General features: G+C 40.1%; 2 protein-coding genes across 7 annotated transcripts in view; one reads left to right on the plus strand and one right to left on the minus strand.

Moving 5' to 3' along the window:
- Window positions 1-423: 423 nt before the first annotated feature.
- FBXO7 (F-box protein 7) lies at window positions 424-11,956 on the minus strand. 2 transcript variants are annotated; one of them, XM_040559602.1, is made up of 9 exons: window positions 11,698-11,956; window positions 10,456-10,756; window positions 8,441-8,668; window positions 6,944-7,085; window positions 5,648-5,731; window positions 4,440-4,532; window positions 3,273-3,449; window positions 2,624-2,661; window positions 424-2,259 (listed from the first exon to the last, which is right to left on the minus strand). In XM_040559602.1, the coding sequence occupies exons 1-9, from the start codon at window positions 11,817-11,819 to the stop codon at window positions 1,855-1,857; spliced, it is 1,590 nt and encodes a 529-aa protein (XP_040415536.1). In that variant the 5' UTR covers window positions 11,820-11,956; the 3' UTR covers window positions 424-1,854. The 2 variants fall into 2 exon arrangements, with proteins under 2 accessions (XP_040415536.1, XP_040415541.1); XM_040559607.1 differs by having other exon boundaries at window positions 11,704-11,924.
- Window positions 11,902-21,076, plus strand: part of LOC121071375 (BPI fold-containing family C protein-like) — a 29,682-nt gene continuing 20,507 nt past the window's right edge. For 3 of the 5 annotated variants that reach the window (XM_040559616.1, XM_040559633.1, XM_040559624.1), the window contains exons 1-5: window positions 11,902-12,052; window positions 14,752-14,941; window positions 16,518-16,664; window positions 18,122-18,229; window positions 19,344-19,469. In XM_040559616.1, coding sequence (XP_040415550.1) covers window positions 16,598-16,664; window positions 18,122-18,229; window positions 19,344-19,469 — 301 coding nt within the window. In that variant the 5' untranslated portion in view covers window positions 11,902-12,052; window positions 14,752-14,941; window positions 16,518-16,597. Of the gene's footprint in view, window positions 12,053-14,751; window positions 14,942-15,346; window positions 15,477-16,517; window positions 16,665-18,121; window positions 18,230-19,343; window positions 19,470-20,437; window positions 20,612-21,076 lie in introns of those variants that run through there. The other 2 variants (XM_040559620.1, XM_040559642.1) reach the window with 2 other exon arrangements.

Genomic DNA, 21,076 nt, shown 5'->3' on the forward strand with positions numbered 1-21,076 from the left:
AGAAATAGCTTGAAAAAAAGTGAAGAATAAGTTACAAAATATTTTATCAGCTAAAATTGTGTGACGTTATCTGAATTTAACGTATGCGTTTCTGAAGTATTCAGCACAAGGACAAAATGGTGCAAGATCCACAGCGTAGACATCCGTTTTCCTTCTTATAGTCAGTGGAAGATAAAGAATCACTGTTAGCTCCAAGATGTTTGACTGTGCACTTCACTTAAGTGAAAAAAACATTGGAAAAAGGAAATTCAACTACTTTAGGAAAATGTTAAAAATTAAGGCTAGACTTGGCATCAAATGGGAACCACTGCCCCCCAGACTCTATAGATACTTATTCTTCAGTGTTTGATAAGGGCAGGATTTGCACTGGTATGCTGTAGCTGTGAAGTAGGACAGGGGAAAAAAAGGAAATGCAACTTTTGAGAGCAAAATAAAAGTATTATATTTTACTCCTGTGGGAGTTAATAACAAAACTTTCTGACCATACTGAAGTCAGCTGATTTTATACAAAACAAGATGAATCACTGAAATACCACCTGAAAAAGCACATAAGTGTTACTGATTAAACAGCTTGTATTTAATAGGAAATGTAATCCATTTCCCTTCTTTGAATTCCAGAAAGATTGTAGAAAATAATATCAGCTGTTACAACAGTCATCAGTACCATTTACATTTTCAGAAACAGAGATCAATCCATCTTAAAAAGGAAAAAAAAAGTAAGAAAAGAAAAGTTCTAGCAAAGTTTAGTTATTCCAGTCTTTCTTTAATTGAGCTTCAGCATCAGACTGAAGATCTCATCAGGAGACTTTAACAGTGACCTTGTTAGTTGTTCATTAATTAACGAGACAACACTTGAAAGGTGCTCAAAACATACTACAATGTTTCCTTCCAGCAAGATTTAATACTGCAGTAATGGAATTAAATGGAACTTACTGCAGTAAAGTATTAACTCCGCTTCTCCTGCTGCGATCCCATTTCCACTGCAACCAGATCAAGCTGCTTAATTCCTTACGTAGTTAGGCAGGAGGAAAGACTTACTTTTGCACCAATTTTAGTTCACACACAGTAAATGCGGCCATGTACTATAGCTACTTATTTGTAAAGTCAACCTGTTCAACCAAGAAAAGAGACAAAAGTTTTGCTGCTGGTTCTTTGTAAAATTGCTCTGCTTCTGTTCAGATTTTTGAGTTGCACTGTAGCATGAGTTTACTCAGTTGTTTGCAAAATGAATTGATTTGTGTCCTAATATATCCATTTAAAAATCCCTTCCCTGTATTCTTTGTGTATTATGTAACAACACAAAAATACTTTTTACCTAATAAAAATAAAAGGAAAATGTCATCTTTAAAAAAAATCTATGAACTCACATCTACCATAACAGTGATAGTATCCTATTCTATGTGGAACATGGTAGATTTTTTGTTAAGAAAGATTATTAGCCAGGTAGATTTTAAACAAAATATTCTTTTTCCTGGCAAATTAATAAAACTTTTCAAATAAGACAGACAAAGATAGGATTTGTATTTAAAGTGCTTTTATCTGATGCAGCAAATATTTGGCCAGTATCCTTCTGGTCTCTAGCACTTCACAGATGACTAAAGAGGAGGAGGAGGGCAGAGAACAGCATTAATTGTTCTAACTCATAGCTCTTCTTGAAACAGACCTTAGTGCCAAGTGCTGCAGCGTTACCAGAACATAAACAAACCCTGACTTTGGTTTGGAAACAGTATCATGCACATGAGTTCTTCCAACAATCTGAAGAGAAGGCAGATTTTAGTGCCTGCATTTTGCAACCTCCTGCAGTTAGAAAGCAAGCTCAGGAATTAGAAAGTTCACTGAAGGAGAAAGCAGCAATCAAATGAACGCACGGCGAATGTCCATGGGGCGGCCCCGGCTGGGTCTAGGTGGAAACCTGTCATTGGGACCAGCTCGTCCTGGAAGTGTAGGGTTTGCTCCAGGCAAGGAACCAATGGGGTCAAAATGTGGTCTGAATGGAGGAAACTGGCCTGGTGCTTCCCCTGGACCAGGAATAAGCGAGTTAATTGGGTCTCCAACATATGGAAGTGTTGGTCTCTCATCATATTCTCCACCAATGATCATGGGGGGGTAGATTGGGTTTGATGGAAAGGGGTTGGGAGGAAAGGGGCTAGGATAAAATGGGTTGGGATGAAAGGGAATTGGATGAGGTGTAGGGGGCAGAAACATCATGTGCCTCCATCTCAAGGCCTCCTTCTTCTGTTTCAACTTTTTCTTGTATAGCTGCAGACAGAAACAAAGGTATTTTAGTCTAGAAGCACTTTGTGTTTCAGCTTCAGCACTTGCGTTCAGTTCTTCAATTTTCAGAAAAGAACTCCTCTCCATTCTCAAAACCCAGAACAGCAGCTACTCCGCCTGCCAAAGACTAACCACAACATGTCTGAAAGGCCCGTAACCTGCAATCTGTGCATGCACTGTCACTCACTGATGCTGTTTGCTCCTACTCTGATCAAACTCAATGCGTGTGCACAGGCCACCACACTTTTAAAATAGAACTTAAGACTGCAGCCTCCCCAAGTCAATGCTTTAGCCTCAAATTATCCTATGTAGACTATTCTCAAAGAGATTATATAGAGAAGTCACCTACTTCTTTCCAGTCTGTGTCACGAGGCCTTGCAATAGGATCTGCAAGAGAAGCAAAAAAAATTAAAATGAGCAATCTTTTAAGTAGCATTCATGACAAAGATGTCCCATTTTGTGGGAACTTGCAGAGGAGATGAAAAAACACTTGGTCAATACATTTTTAGAAATAATGTGGCTTAAAAAAAAATAAAGCTCCAAGACCATCCAGTAGGCAAGCTGCTCGTACACCCATTCTATGTAAAGCATCATCTCAAAACTTAGTAAGATATCCCAGAAACACCATTCCCATCTTTGAAGAAATAAGGTTATCAAGGGAAGTGCTGTCAGAAATCAATCTCTTATAGCAATCTCTTATAAGGGATTCTAGCAGGAATATCCCTTCCCACTACTCTCTAGTATCTGCAATAGCCAGTGCACCAAACTACACAGGGAAACAGATGAAAAACACCTACGAAAGTCTGTACCACATGATGGGCAAAACTATGTAGTCCATGAGAAATAACTCTGCAGACTATCACCACTGCAAAAGACTTTACTTCCTCCCAGTGTTTAAAAATCAGAAGTGGTTCCTTAAGGAGCCTCTTGACAAAATCTGTCAGACCTAATCCCTCTGTTCATGTGAGAATTGGAGAAAACATGCATCTCAACGTTACCTCTGAAATCTCGCAGGTATATAAACCTCCACAGAAGCTGGTCATTTGAAGCTGCATAAAGATCACGGCAAACAGCAGAAAGAGAGATGAGCGAACGGACATCCAGAAGTCTGAAGATCCGAAGCTTCAACTCAAGAGGAAGGACCACTAACCCAAAAACATCTGGCAAGTTCAGAGCTACAAATGGAGGGAATAGCAGCATTATCTAAATGGTGCAGAGCTTACTCTGAAGACCCTAAAGAAAGGAAGGACATTATAATCTTTCCCTTAAATCATTTCCCTTTGATGCCTCAAGTTAAATGACTTTCCTCAGAAAGTGCTGTGATGCGACTTCTTATAAAACAAATGTCTCCCAACTCTCAGTACATTTATAGAGTGCAAAAAATAGGGCAAATGGCATTTTATACTGAACACCACTCTCCACTGCAAACCTAAGAACCACACCACATGCCTAACTATGTTTATAGGCTACAGAACAAACGCTGGAATAGGTAAAGGAAAAAAAATCTGCCCAATTTCAAGAGTCCACAAAAAAACACATTAAATGTTGAGCACACGTTTCATGTAAAGCCTTCCTGCACTGAAGTCTACAGGGAATTCCCTCGTGTCTTCAGAATACAAACCTGAATCGTTTATGGCAATACCTATACACTGAAAGCCCACTTTCCTAATGCTTCACTAACATCAGCTAGGGTTACTTCTTCCATCCTTTACAAGCTCTCAGCGACCAGTTACTAAGTACATCATTCCTGTGGTTTGACTTCCAAACACGATGCTATATAAGTTTTTCTGCTTTGACAAAGAAATAGATCAAAACTACAAAACCACCGCCACAAAGTTACTGTGGCGTGATTTTCTCATCACCAAGTATGGAGAACAGCCATTCCATCTCAATCTCTTAAGTGAGACTAGAAAGAACTTTTTATCTTTACATATCGAAGCCAGGAAATTGTCATTGTATGAGCATTTTTTGAAATACATTTTAAATAAATTAGGTTAATCTTTGTATAAATTACTTTATTCTTACTCTCTATGTACCTACCACTGAACAGCTGTTTCAAGTGTTTTTAACACTTTTCCTATAAGGCTTTCGATAGACAACACACCCCTTCCTTCCATCCTCAAAAAACTGAAGTACCATTTCTGATTGTAAATATTTTTTCTCACCTTGTCGGGCAGCAGCCAGAAGAGAGTAAACCAGCTGGTCTTTAAAGAGACGGGATAATTTCTGAAGGTCTTTGTAAACACCCGCAACCTTTTCTATCAAAGCAGAGAGAGAAAAAGCTTAACTTCAGCAGGTTAGACTGCAATGATTATACAAGAGCAGGGAAACTACTGTTTCTTATAAACAGAACCGTGCTCTGCTTGCAGTCTTGATGGGAACACATCTGCAGCTAGTATGTTACAACCCTGGAATTAAGTATTTTATCAAGAAACTACAGGCCATTTCCATGCTAAAGCTAGTCTTTCCTTTGGCTTAAAAAAGCACCACTAAGAGAAATACCTGAGTTCTTCAAAAACAAACTGGCTCCCAAGCTATCAGCACTTCTTTTACTGGATTTCAAAGCCCATAGGCAGCATGCACCTATGTTGTAAACGCCTGCAACATTCAGTTCTCTGACAGGAATGCTTTCCTATTCTGTTCTCTGAAGAAACGAGAGCCAGAAGACTGTACCATTATCCTGGACACGTTTCAGCACTCAGTTATTCTTCTACAGCCTTTTGACTAGCCTCATAAATCAGGGACTGGGGATCTGAGGACACAGCATACGACACTGAGTCAGCCTCAACTGGCAACAAAGAGGTTCATTAATGCTTCATAAAACAAAAGGCTAGTCAGGCTACTCTGCTCACAAAGGATCTATATCCATCTGTCCTACCCAACCTTAGTATTCCTCTAATTCTGGCATCCTGGAGAGAGCTATGCGGTCAGCACATATTTTCTAACAAAAATAATACAACAATGATAGCACCACAGCAAGACTGTAGCTACTGTCAGCCTCTAAGTCCTGAAATATGAGGCAGAAAGAGGGTACAGTCCAGCATTGGTGCCTCAGAGATTCACACGTAAATTCAGGACTTCATAAGTAACAGGCATATGGGCCAAAGGATGACTCAGGCTTTGCAAAGTCCTTTTCTTACTCAGTGAATCCAAGAAATTCAAATTGTTTTAGCAGCAAAATACAAGTAAATGGCTACACTCTGAATTCCTTCTACCAAAAAGCAACGGCCCGTCTAAACGATGACCACGTTTTTATTCTTTCTTGCTATTTTTTACCTATTCAGTCTTAAACTGAAGTATATTCTTAACCACTGTGTTACTCTACTCCCTTACTCTTCAGTTTACCATTATCAGTATCATAGCTCAAGCATACCTGGTTCCTGAAAGCAAACAAAGGATGCAGGCAGTAGCTGTATTCTCTTCACACCTTTAATCTCTTTGTTGATTTTTAATGTTGCTGCAAATATAAGAAGAAAATCAAAATTGAAAACATATTGGGATGACAAAGACCACTTTATTATCGCCTTACTCTCAGAAGGTGTTTTACGTTACTCCCTTACCAACTCCCCTCAAGAAAAATACCAAATGGCTTCAAGCAGCTAGATAAATAAAAATTTCAGAAAAAATAAACTGGAACTTAAAATAGGAAAGAAAAAAAAAATCTTAGTGACAAAAAAAAGCATTGTCTTCAACAATTCTATCACATGGAAATAGATGCAACACACCCAGGAGGGGTACATAGCAAGCCATTATTACAACCCAGTCATTAAAGAAATTAACTCAAATGCTATAAACTCTAGAAAAAGATTCAAGAATCTTACTATATGAACACTAGGACAGTTGCAAGTACTATGAATATAAAACTAACATGACTTGGTTAAAACATTTGATTGTAATTTCAGAAAGCAAATTGTGTACGTGTTCTGAGAATACATTACATGCTTACACAAACTGGCATAAGCAACTATATGTTTAACAAGAAAGCCTACGAATTTTAAGCAAAGAAATCTTGAGTTTAAAATCAAGCTCAAATTTTATTTTTTTTTTTTGGGGTGGGGGCGAGGAAATATGGAATTGCTCAAATGCTAAATAAAATATGAAAAAGCAAAGAAAAAAAACAACCAAAACAAAACACATCAAGTGATATGGAAGTTGTTTCAAAAAACATAAGACTTCCCTAAATTTTCTGTATCGAATAAATGCAGTTTTTGAGACCACAGTTAGACTGTTAACATGCTTCAGGAAAGATTACACATCAAAACTAAGGAATATGCAGTCCACAAGTTATTTGTAAGTCTCGTAAAGAACATAAGACCAAACAAAACGTTGTAGCTGGAGCAAATCTCCCTCTTTTTAGTCTTTGGTAACGTATACCACAGTTCCTATGAAATGAAACAAATAAAACAGGATTTTTACAACATTTCAATGAAAAGGCCAGTTGAATCCACCAAGTACCGATCTGTTCTGATGAGAGGGAGGGAAAAAGCTAATACTGAGACAAGAAATGTCAAGAATTTTCAGTGTCAAGGAGTGGTACCTCACCTCATCAATCTGGAAAATCAAGTTATGATTCTAAAGAGGGTGTAAGAAAGTATATAGAAGTTCTCTCTTGCTACACAATGGTGATATCTAGCAATGCGTATTCAGGATAAAAATTTGACCAACTTACCATTAATAGCAACAAGATCTCCCAAAGGCACACAAGTCAAACCAGCAGAACCTTCTTCGCAAAGGGGATGTGTGTACTGTAGCTTATAAACACCATTCCCTCTCCATTTCTCTGGCATAGATACTGCCTTGGCTTCTGTCCCCTAAAAATACACAGAGATAATACTGCCATACATTACAAGTGGAAGAAGAGGACTAAAAGTTTGTAAATTCCAGAATTATGCTTGCAATTTAAATCTTAGTTTAGCTCCAATCTGTGTTATGATACAGTCTATAATTGCATGAGTATATACTGTTTTCCCCCAAGACTAACAGCAAATCTAAGGAAGTGTTTAGTATTTTTTGTTCTGTCCTAGTTTCTGACAGAGAAGGTTTTCAATATACAGACTTACACCTATTCTCTGAGATCTGTACTTCACTCTGTCATTTATTCCAGCATTCTGACAACTCCTGAATATATGTTAATTTTCCAGTTGAAAACATGTAAAAGATGTTACTGCACCTGTTCTGTGAACTTATGATCTCTGATAGGGCTTGAAGAATCATAGCTTGAAATCAACTTGAAAATCTCAGTGGACTGACGACTTTCAATTTCAGTCTGAAAACTCTCAGACTCCCATAGGGAGATACAACATAACCACAACTACAAGCAGACTCTCTCCTCTTAAATTTGCAGAAAAATTATTCTGTATTTCCAAGTCTCCTGGTTGACTTAAACTGTTCCCAGTGGCAAATGTATTCTTCAGACAGTATTTCAGGCTATGTGAATGCAGTTAACTTAGCAGATTTATTAAATTGGTACTGGTCAACCTGACACCTAAACTGATTCCATACACATTCTTAGCACTGCAAGGAAAATCAAGAGACTTAAACCACCTCCACTGACTGCAAGTCTTATTTTGCACGTTCAGTCACATACTAGTAAACATATACTGCAAGTCTGAAAATCTAAAGGGAAGAGGTGAATTCATACACTGTACAGTGACAGTGCCATAAGGTATTCAAGTTATGAGTTTGATACCCCTATATGTTTGCGGAACCAAAGCCTAACTGAACGCAGTTGAGTCAATACAAGTTAGGTGACAATACCTGGGCAGACCTAGGCCTTGTCAGCCACCGTTTGAACTGAATCCTATTGAGATGATGCTGATGTTGAAGGCAGCACTACAATGAAGTGCTACAATCCAAGAACATCTGCACAAACTTGTCAGTATAAAGCAGAAATGGGAGGTTATCAGCTGGGTCCCAGTGAGGCTGGGGACCGAAAGGAACACTGAGGCAGGCCACTTCTTTCACACCTAAAAGCTGTTCTAGTCTCTACCCTTAAGCCACACTGGTCAGGCAAATTATAGAAGGTGATACTTCAGCAGCCCCTGCTGCTGACTGACATACAAAGCCACACATTGATCTTCAGAGCCATCTTGTATCATACGTTCTTGCGATACTCTGCAGCTTACTCACACTGACCAGAAAGTTTCTTTTTTGGTGGTGCACTCACCTGTGGTACATAGCCTGTCTCCATCATGAGAAGATGTACTAGAACGATCAAAGCATCGGCGGCACTGGTACACTCAGCAGAAAGGTAGAGCATCTCTAAGGAATGTGGTATCTCACCGTCAGCAGCTTCACTGCACAGCATGGGTTCAGAAGGATAGGAGCCTGTACCTTCCTCCAGATCGACTTCCTCTGGGACTAATCCAGAAGGAAACTCTATGCTGGATCCTGCCTTCAAGGGATAGCAAAAGACATTTACATTCAGAAATTTACACCTCTAAATACATCAGTATTATTTATCTGCTTACCATAGTCTTCATGGTCCCCAAGTCTACACTACAGATTTCCCAGGCAACTTCTACAGACTCGTTTCATCTACGTTTTCTAGAATCCCAGTTGAAGACTGGGATTTGGAGACTAGGATTATACGCGTAGCCTTTGTATTTTTTTTTAATACTTATAATGCAAGCCCTTTATAAAAGTCAGTCATTTTATTTCATATAGTACTCAAAGACAAATTCATAATATAACAAACCTTCATCAGAATTCTTGCAATATATACTGGAATAATTAGTCGCTGGGGTATGTCAACATGCATAGCAAGTAACCAAAGTGGTTAACTTAGACTCCTTAGAAATACAATAGGCTTATATAGCTGGAAAAAAAAATCATCAATGGAACACATCTGCTGACACTTGAGGAAGGCTGTGGTTTTGTTGGGCTTTCTTTTCTCCCACCAAAATCACACCATATTATTATGTAACTTATAAAACTACCTACAAACTTAAAAAAAGCAGTGAATTAAAACTATAGCTGGATTTATCTAAGTGAAGAGGCCGAAAAAGGAAAAAAGAGGCTAAAGGAGCTGTAGCTATTTCTTCTCCACATGCATGTTCAATGGCACAAGACACCTTTATGTTTTTACGAGAGGCATGACCATCCACCTGGGGAGCTTCCTGCCTCTCATTAAGAGCAATGCACATAGGCCCCATTAAACACAGTTTTGCAGATTTCTACTTCTGTCCTTTAATGATGCATAGCTGCTTGGACACCCTTCTGTGACTGTAGTTTTGGAGGAGGATGTAAGAATTTTACATCTCACATTTGAAAAATGAAATAAATGATAGATTTCTGCACAACTAAAGATGGCCTGACCAACAGGTAAGGACCTTGTATGCCCACAGCACCATGTGCAAGGGCACACTGCTCCTGGGACAATGGTCCAACTACATTCACTTTCACTACTTACAATTCTTTTCATCCTAAATCTTAACTCTTATACTTCGAAACAATATTTTTGTAAGAATGCTTAGCAATATTCCTTGTATAAAAGCTGTAGTAAGGGACATTTTGTATTAAACATTTATTTCAAAACAAAGAACTAATTGCTTTAAAAAGAACGATCAGCTCCTCTAGCTCCTGCCTAACAGGGACACGGTCACATAACGAGATAGGCACCAAGCACCGTGGCACCTACAGAGTTTCTTCTAGAAAGCCTCCTTTCACCTTAGGACCCAGCAGTTGGTGGGTGCAGTTACCTGCTTAACTAGTATATATACTGTCACACAGGAAACAAACCACTGAATAATATATAGAAAACGTGCCTATTAACTGCACCAAGTATATGGGGTCATACAGATGCACACCTTTCTTCTCCAAAAGAATAGTCAGGCATTGGAACAGGTTGCCCAGTGAAGTGGTAGCGTCACCGTCCCTGGGTGTGTTTAAGGAGAGGTTGGACTTGGTGCTTAGGGACATGGTATAGTGGGTGACATTGGTGGTAGGGGGATGGTCGGACCAGATGATCTTGGAGGTGTTTTCCAACCTTGATGATTCTATCCAGCACATGGCAGGAGCTGTCTCAGCAACATAACCTCCATACACAAGAAATACAGGCAGGCCTCTCATTCCATAACATCTGAATCACAGGGAACTTACAACCCATGAGAAAGGAATCGTGCACTTTGCAAATGTGCACAATTTGCTTTGCATTGTACAGGCCAATTGTCACATCCTTACCCTGTCATCATTACTTTGAACTTCCTCTTGAGCTTTCTGGTTGGCAGATTGTTCATCCTGCCTTTCTTCTTTTGGACTGTCAGCCTGACTTCTGTTGGGGATCATGGTGGATGTCTCATGACCATTCTGAAGCATGGGAGGATTAGAAGATGAGGGAGGAGGTAGGCTGGGTTTGGCATCTTTTTCTTCTAGCAATAAACATATTAAATCACCAGGAACAATCCCATATGAAGCTAAAGTCTTCTCGTCTTCTGTAAGAGCATCTTTGCTGTTCAACGTTATTGAAAACTCTGTATCAGAACTGGAAAATAATAGGAAAAAAAATAAATGAGGTTGGCTACATTTGGGTAGCTGCACATAGAGGTATAGTTAGAAACACATACCGCGTACTACTATAGTTCTATTCCATGGGTTTTAATGCATTAAGAATTAGCAAGACACGAAGGGAAGAGTGATAAAGGATTACTTTGTGAAATTCTTTCTCCCCAAGTACATTTTAAGTAGCTGTAGCTACTTGGTAAGCCCAACAGCGTCTACCGTAACCGCTCATAAAGCGGTTATGAAGGAGAGCAAACAGGTGCGCTCCAAATCAGAAGATATCAAACTTTGCAAAACAAACTTTATCTTGTTTTTACATAATCTTGGCTGGTAGTATATTTAGCGTTGCTGACTCAACCCCCTTGCTATCTGATTAAACACGATGCTTGTTTCAAAACCAGCAACCGGGCTCTAGCGTGCTAGTTACAAACGAAGGTAGTGAAAAGGCTCCTTCGAAGCAAGCAATTACAAGAAAACCAACATAATTGGAGCTGGTCAGCACGAGGGCAGCTGCCAGCACCACATATAAAACACCCGCTCTGGCAGAACAGGCCGCCAGTGCCTGCTCCCCACAGACTTAGCCTTAAAACCCCGCAACCCGCCGCCCCCAAATGAGCCACTTCCACACGCACGTCTTAAATGGATTTAAGAGGCTTTATTACGAACACTGCCAAGAGTTCCTCACACTTTAAACTTTTTATTTTAACCGAACCCAGAGAACCCCCAAGCCGCCCCCCCCCCCCAAGCCCCGGCCCGCCCCGCCCCACAACTGCTCCCAGCGGACCCCGCAGGGGGCGGCAGCATCACGGCGGGGCGGGGGTACGGGGGGGAGATAAACCAGCCTCCCCCGCCACCCCACGTGGTACAGCCCCACCTCCCCCCGTCCCCCCGTCCCCCCCCGCGGGGTGGTTCGCTCCGCGCTACCTGTACCCCCAGGCGGGCAGCAGGGCCCGGCGCAGCTGCGCGCGCAGCTCCCCCAGCGTTGGCTCCGCCCCCGGCAGCTCCAGCGGCGCCGTCCGCTTGTGCAGCCGCACGCGCAGCTTCATGGCCGCGGCGGCTCCGGGCGCTGCGAGCGGGCCCCGCCGAGCTGCGGACGGCGGCGGACGCGAGGGCTGCCGGGCCGCCGCCTTGGCTTGGTTGGCGCCCCGCCGCCGCGCCCCGCCCGGGTCCGCCCTCGGGGCGCTGCTCGGCATGCCGCGCATGCGCCGCACTGAGGGGCGGCCGTTGGGGCCCTCAGTAGGGGGGTGGCTCGTCAGCTGTATCTTGGCTCCCTGCTGAGGTGTTTTTTTTTTTTCCTCCCCTCCTTTTCGGTTCAGTACCGGCTTGGATATTGTCTCTAAAAATAAAAATCCCAACGAGGGCGTGCTGCTTTATGTGTGTTACGCTCTGGGGGTGAAGTTCACGGAAACAGGTGGCAGGGGAAGGGCTGAAGGAGGATACAGCCATCAGAGTGCTTCCCTTTATAAAGGAATCATGATTCCTTTATACCTTTCTTGCCATCTCAGGTCTAACGTCTTAGCACCTGCGCCCAAGTACTATCAACACAAATACGAAGTGTAGCAGACTTCAGTTTGTTGGCTTTAGTTGCAATTCAGCTGTCATACTTAAAATCTCCCTGCACCTGGTAGTATTTTGTGTTAAAAGTATGCTTAGTTTCACCTAGAAATACCCACTTGGCAGAAAGTTGATGGAAAAAATGCAAAATGCACAAATTATTCAAGTTTGTACTTAGTTTGAAGAATTATATTAAACTTGGAAAACTGAATTCGAAAGTAACTTGAATAATGCTTGTTCTTAGATGATAGTGATTTTTCCTTCTAACAGCACAATTAACTCACCTGCATTTCTCCACACAAGGAATGAGTACTATGAGGTGAAGGAAAATCATACTTCGTAGGAATATAATATTTAAATAACAGTAGGCAAAGTGAACTTGAAAGACGTAGCTTGTATAGCTACCATCAAGTGCAGTTTCTTATATCACTTTACCTTTCTTAACTCCATGGTTACAGGAATAGCCCTGTCTCTGTTCTTTCAGCGTGTAAGGCCAGACAGAAAGTGGAGATTGAAACTTGAGAAATTCTGTTCTGGGCTACAAGCCAAATCTCGTGCCTGGTCTTTACGCTATGTGAACGTGGTCATCCAAACCAGGTAAATACAGTTGCTAAATTTCACTTTGCTTAAGAGTTTGGTGTCAAATATGTATAAATCTGAAGGGCAGCCATTTTTGTTTTCAACATGTCAATACATTTCTGAATAAAAAGGAGAGGCTTTGTACTGATGATGAAAGGTGAAGACACTACTGAAACGAAAGAATACCACTCACTGAACCATGAAAGAGCTGATGCTAGTTACATTCATCTTCATCTTACATATCATGCCCACTGCGAGCATTAAAACAGGTGATAGTTCCTAAGAAGCTTGCTGCATCTGTTGCCACTAGCCCAGTTTCGGAAGTGTTTATGCAGTAATAAAATGGGGCCGCATCCTGGATAAACCCCAGAAGGATATGCTGCTGTGGCAGAGGTGTGGGAAACTGGAAGGAAGTGGGAAAGGCGGGGACAAAAAAGGACAGAAAAAAAAAAAGAATGTCTGAGGACAGATCATGAGCACCATGCCTGTCAAAAACTGCTTTCCTCTGGGAAAGAGAGGGCTGACTCCAAAGTGAGTTATGCTCCTGCTTCAACACTGTGACAGTTTTCTAGTGGCTGTGGCATCCTGCTCTGTTTTGCCATTCTGTGTTGTCCATGTCCATGTCCCAGTCACCTCCAGTGTTCCCACTGGCTCCATGACAGCTCCATCTGTGCTCTTCTTTAGAAAGAAGGGAGAAGGCTCCCCTAGTCTGCAGAATGCTCATGGATACAGTTGTGATGTTTCCAGCAGAAGCACCATTTTAGCAGCTTGCACAAGCTAGAGCAGTTGTGTGAAGTAAGGTGGTTCAGTTTCTCAAAGATGGCTCAGTTTCTCAAGACCAGCCTGTATTAATCATTATTAGGTAACCAGATATACCAGTTACAAATGAGCATTTCTGCTGGCATTCTGCTAAATTTCCCTTTGAATTTCATGAGTCATGCCACAGTGTAAGGTTCAGACATGCTCTGCACACAGCAGTAAATAGAAAACGGGAAAAACTGAGAAACAATCATGTTAAAAGACTAAAACATTTTGCATAGCTTCCAAGTTTGCCTGTGCCAATTTCAAATGACCAAGAACCACCATCTTATTTTTGTACTCACACATCCTTTTAAAGGGGTGTTACTTGATGAGTATTATTTTTCTCCACCATTTTGATTTTCTTTTGTCTCCATCTATTGGGGAAGGGTTTTCAATGGTTAGGTATGAAGCTGACCTCAGGCTAGGAAAGGCAGTCTGCAAAAATAGTACAAGAAACTTGTGTACTTACAAGTTTGAAGAAATGGTTTTATACAGAAGAGTTTTGACTTCCAGCGTGGTTCACCCTTATCAGAAATGATGACTTTTTTTAGTCAAATTCATTTGAAAAGACTACACAATATGGTGACAAAAGAAAGTTCTTTGTCAGCATGAAGTAGGTTAAGAGACAACATTGGTTTCTCAACAAAAAAAGTACTTTTATCTAGTTGGGTTTTTTTCCTCACGTGGTCAGCATAAAAAGTAATAGAAACCATTTCACCAAAGAACTATTGAGAGTCCTAATGGTAACATTTCTCTTGAGAAATTTTAAACTTAGTATAGCTGTAGTCCTGTTGACCTGCAGTCAGCTTCCCATGGCAAGGGAGGACTATAAAAAGTAAAGGTCTCTTTGGTTCAACTAAATACCTCATGGAATATAATTTTTTTCCGAAAGCTGAGTGCAGTAGTAAAGCTCTGAGCAGTGGACCTTTTCCATTGTTTTTCTTTCTGTATTTGCCAATACAAAGAGTGTGTTTTATAAGATGTATAAATATATATATGTGCATATGTATTAACCCTTACAATACTGTTGTTTTTTATGACTAGGGCCACACTAAAAGATGGCAGAGATGGTAGGATGAGCAGAAGGGTGTGGAGACTGCAGTGTCATCAGATTTGTGGAAGTCCAAAGTACCATTTTGAGTTTGTCACAGGGGGAGGAGGTTAAAATCAAAGCCAGTGGAAAGAACTTCCTAGCTTCTTGTAGCTTGATGGTGGTCAACTTAACTCCTAAAAGGTATATTAAAGTATCAGAAGTACTGTATAATTTATGTTGCTTTCCATCATCATTCTTGACTAAAGATCAAAGGACTCCTCTGCTGGAGGCAGTAAAAAATTTGACAAAGTTGTCTGAATCAGGAATATCCTGCAGGATTTCTCCTGCCAGCTGGCTGCTGCACTGCCTTTTCTCTAATGCTGTCAGCAATGATGTAGGAACCTTAGACTGGTGAGGGACCTCCTGAGTCACAGAGTATTCTCTTAGATGTCTTAGGTAATCATGTTATAGATAATTCTTGATAAAATTATCAAGAAAATCTTTCGCTCTTTCTTCATAGATCAGACTCTACCTCTCACAAGCATATTAGTACTTTATTTCTTTATATGTTTTATTTTTTATCTGCTGAACTCCTTTGTACAGGACAAAATTCTTTGAACTAAAACCTCAGAGACAGAGTTTGATATCTTTGCAGACCAAAATCACATTTCTCTGGGTCATAGAAGGAGGCTTCACCCATGGAGGGAGATTCTCACAGGAAGATTACCTATATCTCGTGAGTAACCAAAAGGGTCAGGTTTTTCTTACTGAGATCACTGCATGTACCTTTTAGGAGTCTATGGTGACTTCTTATGGGATTGCAAATTATATAAAACCAGGGTAGAAGCTGCATAGGCTTACAGAGAGCGCCTCATCATGCTGTCAGCTCCACAAGTAATTGAATAGGTAATATTTTTTAGAGTTAATTATTCTTTCTATTGCAGTTGATTTCGTAGGCTTTTGTGATGGTCAGGACCCGTTGGGGCAAACATAAAACCACCTGACTCTGTTCTTGCTCCAAATGTTTGTAAAAGAGTCTCATAATTGAGCCAAACAACTGGAAGGAAAGCAGAGAAGAAAACTTAGAACAGACCTACTCAAATGCTAGAATGGGGCCTGAGTCTGGGCAGATCCCAGATATTTATGCCTGCTGCATTCCTTTTCAAGGTAGCCGTATTTCTTACTCCTCCCCTTTTTCTTGGGGACCAGCTTAAGAGCACCCCTGCAGTTCTTAGCCATAATGGCAGTGTGCAGTGCACAGCAGCGCTATGACAAGAACACCAACTTTTTTAATAAATGGACTTTGGTAAAAATAAATCAAGTAGTTCTGGCTCGGGTACTAGGGTAGGACAGTTAGAGAAGTCAGGAATGTGAACTAAATGGATTCAAACAGTGGAAAGTGTGTATTTGTTTTCCATCCGCTCATCAGATGACTGCCCATCAACATAGTTATCCATCATAAATTAGTTCTGTGTGAGTACTGCAGCTATGTTTTTTTATTTTGTGGCCTGGCACAGATTAATAGTTCTCTGACAACTCCACTCCAAGGCTTTGCTGTGGCTGTAGAGAGCAGAAGATCACCTGTTTTTATGTTATTTAGCAAACTTCTGTCTGTGTCATTTGCTGGTGTCTTTAAGCATTACACCTAATCTCGCTCCCATTAACCATATAAATTTTGTATTCATTTTCCCTCAGGTAATTTTCCATATGGAATATCAGTGTATAGGAAGGGTTAAAACTGTGAAGCTATCGAGTCCTTTTTGATTTGATATTGCAGGGTGAGCTGCGGAAAGCCTACCTGTTCTTCAGCATGCAGCAGAGTAACTAGAAACAATGGAGCAAGGAAGAAACTGAAAAATGCAATCCCAGTTCTGCGCTAACAGCGGAGATATTCGTGAAACTAAATACTTATTCTGGAGTGCAGGTTGGGTAGATACTATACTTACTGTCGTATTTGAGAACTGTTTGTCTTGTGTTTCTTAGCTATTGAGACTTCTTTCCTGAATTTTTGAAAGTGAAATAAATTCTTCTATGAGCACGCTGTAGACTACAACTGGAGAGTTTGTGACGGACCAAGACAGGACATTGACAAAATTCTTTTTCAGAGATATTCTAAAGATTGGTCAGTTTAAGATAGTGTGTTTTTATGGCTCTGTTAAGTCTGTACAAGACAATGGTAGTGACATTTTTGGTATCAGAAGCTTTCTTAGTTCTTAGGTGGGTTTCAGCTGTAATCTCTATTGCAAGTTTTATTTAAACTTTATGCAGACCGTTTACAAGGGGGAACCCAAACGTGATATCTGTAGACTGGTAAGTAGAGTACTTCATTCGGGTGAGACAGGTACACAGACTGAAACAAAGCAGTTTTTTATCTTTTTCTTCTTCTTGAGGAGCTTGAATACTCTATCTCTGAGAAGACAAAAGAATTAAGAGAATTATTTACATCAATTGTATTTACATCAAATGTTTCAATTGCTTGATACATGCTCAGTTACTGAAGATAAAAATCAGAGCAATTTGTCTACCATCTATTGTCATCAACAATGAACATGGCAGCTCTGATTTAGATTATCAGTCAGATGACAGTTTCCATCTCCTTAGTTCTGTCTGTTGTGGTCATCTGACTAAGTTTGTACAATCAACTCTTGATTTTGACAAAGACTTGGGGCTTTGTTGAAACCAAGAATATCACCCTTGGAGTGTGAAAGTAAAGCTTGTTGATTTGAGAAAGCATATGAAATACCATCTTTTAGTGCCATGAAGTTCAGTTGTGTGTGCTTTTCCACTTCCCACTTGGGAAATATTTAAGAGCCAAACGAGAACATTTAACTAACAAAGCACAGTGGTGACTAAGATGGCTGGGTTTTATTCCTCAGTGGGAATGAAATTCAATGAAAATGAGGTACCTCACCTAGGAATCTCGTTAGATAGATTAGATAAATATCTATGTACTTTAATGATAAAAAATCTGTCTTTTGCTGTTGTTGTTGTTGTTGTTTTATATTGATTTTTAATTGTCTGTGAAGGAGTAGCTAGAAAAAGTTACATTTACAGGAAAAACTAGGACACTTTTTGGAACAACTTTAGGATTTGTGACTCCAGCTGTCTGTTTTGCATAACGTAACATCGCTACTTTAAAATAATTCTTCATTTTGTGTCAGTTAAAATAGAGAAAACCAAAAAGGCGTAAGAACTAGAGATGGAAAGACCAATTAAAGAGGGATTTTCAAAATTTGTCAGAATGTGGATTATGTTTTCAGATTTATTCATTTTTCTCCTGAAACCACTTCTTCCTGCATAGTATATTGGGGTAATTTCATAAGGATTCCCTCAGAGAACTGATACCAGAACAGGACTGATGATGCGTTTTGTCTCTTACAGTTCAGAAGTCCCTTGAAGAGCAGTATTTTATGAGGTACTGGGTAGATTCTGAATTTGCAGCTGTTTGGAGTCTGGCCTCATCAGTCACAGCACAGTCACAACACAGAAGTAAGACTATTAAAGGGTTGAGGGGTTTTGTTTCCTTGTTTTATTTTTGTTTGTTGGTTTTGTTGTTGTTTGCTTGTTTTATGCATTTGTATATTTTCTGGCAGATTTGGAATAAATTGTTGAAAGTTGATCAAGACAATGTGCTGGTTACTGGAAATCGAGGAAAGATCTTAGAGGCCTGATTACTTTAGAAACTAGCAAGACCTTTTTGCTACTCGTTGGTTAACATGGTTTTGTTAATGACAGGTACCATGATCACATTCTTAAGTCTTGGAAAAGGGTGTGCCACTCTCCTCAGTGTTAAGGCCTGAGTAAAATTACCGTGGGCCCCTAATAAACAATTCCCTAACACAGCACTTGAAAGACCTGAAGTTGCCTTGAGAAACAGCTTTGTTTCTATGGAATTGAACAGTGCCTATCACTGTTGGTGAAAAATAGAATGAATGCAAGAGTTTTGAACAAAGGAATCTTAATTTTGTGCTAGAAAAGTGTTATTGAGAAAAAAAATCATTTGTTGCTGCTTTTGTGAAGCTGTCTTATGTGGTTGTGTCCCACCACATAGCGGCTCACTGTCTTGCTTTGCACTCATACTATGCTACAGTCTCTTGCCATGGCACCCTTCTCTCCTCCCATGTGATCACAGTGTAATTCTTGTGTATGTTTTGCAATCCTTTCTCATGAGCTGATTTGATCAACTGCATGTATCAGTGTTTGGATTAAGTCAGAGGCTTATGTGTATATATAAAAAAAGAATGCTGGTTTTTAGGACAGGCATGCTCCTCCTCAACAGCTATTGCTCTGACATATTCACTCTGCAGGAGGTAGGACATAGTAAAATAAACCAGCCAAAACATGGGTGGGAAAGCGTAGAGTAGAGGAGCAGAACCATGCAATTTCACCAATAGCTGATGCCTAGCAAAGTGCTATCCATTAATCAAAAATCTCTCTTTGCTCCCACATTCACTGCTTTGTGCAGTAGACCACTGCCTAACCGTCCTGTGACTATCCACCCTTGTTCCAGTCTCTTTGAGGGAACAGTGATAGATAAAGATGTTTTGTGACTCATGGTATGCATCATTTACAATCACATTTGCATCATAAATGTTGTTAACAGGTCCCTGTGACAAAGGTGAGAAGATGCTAAAGATGTGGTATTCTTTGCTGCTGTGTTTGCTGTTTTTACAACTGGAAGCTAATCCTGGTCTTAAAGTGAGGATTACTCAGAAAGGGCTGGACTATGGTACGTCTTGACATTGCCAAAAGTTAATTTAGGATGAATGTTCTGTGTACAGAATATAGTTCCTTAATAAAGGTGCAGTGTAGAAACCAAGTCCTTAAATAGTGAAATAGAATAAATTCCTTCTGTCACGTCGCACCAGGAGCATCCTTTGTCTCTTCTCTCACTTATTCTCTTGCTTTTTGTGCACCCCAGGTGCAAATTTATCCTTGTATTGGTGATTACATTCTCCTACAGTCTAACGGTGTTTCTATTACACTCATACTGATCTACTCTCTTAGAACCAGAATGAGATGGTCATATAATTGTTCCTTTTGAAAAAGTGCCAATATCTTGATTGAAAGTGCAATATTTAATCGAAGATAATGAAGACGTAATTGGAAAAAAAAAAAAAATGCTTGCTTGCAATTTTGGAACAGCCACATAACTGCATACTTTTACAGTCAATCCTCCATTTGGGGTGGGATAGCATCTGCATGTGTTGTTCTTTCGAAAAATCTTAACCATCTGCTGTAATTCTGCCCCTTAACAGAACATCAGCAAGCTTGTGCATGGTAGTCCTAATATCCACAAAATATTTTCCTAATTCTTTCTATTCAGGCTAGCTCTCACTATCTCACTTAAGACTTAGTCCATGGGTGTGGAGAGCACTTAGTACAATTTTGATTGTTTACAGAATTAGTGTTAATAATAAAGGTTAACAAGGTACAAATTCAACAAAGGCTGGGTCATGCTAGGGATTAATCGTTACTTATGTGCTGAACACCCTGACAGGTAGACAATGGACTTCTGAGATGAAAAGTAGAAGCTTGGGGTTAGGACTTCAAGATGAAAGCAAGGATCAGGTCCACTTCTTTCTCTGTATAAGCATTGTTTTTAAGGCTTTTGAGAAGTTGAGAAGTGCAGGGCAAACATCAGTCATCCAAAACAGAACTGATCTGTGTATCTTTTTATGACACACAGGTGAAAGCGCTTCCTAGGCATCTCTGATACCTTTAAAAATGAGGACTCAGCCTGGTAGTTTTTTAGTGTGAGCCCAGCAGTAGTTGTGACATTCAGGATGGCTTTTGAGTGCCAAAGGAATAGACCAACCCTGCATTAGTAGTTGGGGATAAGGACAGATGTTAACAGTGCCCCTCCCGAAGGTATTTCTCATATTTGCAAAGCATGGTACCTGTCATGCCTTTTCCCTTAACATGAGATTTGAGGGCTGAGGCAATAAATCCTGCCTGCTCACTCCTTACCTTCTTCCAGAACCTTTACAGATAATCCATCTGAGGTCACTGGCTGCTTTCATTTACAGTGGTAAGAGAACGTTGGGTTATTTCTGTCAGACAGAGTCAATTATTTTGCTTTGGAGGCAGAATTCCCAGGGAATCATTGTAAGTTATCATGGATCTCAATTATTTGCTTTTTTAATACACTGAAGTCTGGGAAAAAAGAAAAAAAAAGTTTTTTGTTCAGCAACTGTGAGGCTCCAAAGCTAAAGAAACTCAAGTCAAAAATATGTTCTGAAAGCAGGACATCATTCGGTATTAAAATTTTAGTGGTGTCTTCATCAAAGTTGAGCAAAAAGGAAGAAGACACAATGAATTTGGGCTTTAAAGATG

This window comes from Cygnus olor, chromosome 1 (genome assembly GCF_009769625.2).
Source record: "Cygnus olor isolate bCygOlo1 chromosome 1, bCygOlo1.pri.v2, whole genome shotgun sequence".
NCBI classification, from domain to species: Eukaryota; Metazoa; Chordata; class Aves; order Anseriformes; family Anatidae; genus Cygnus; species Cygnus olor.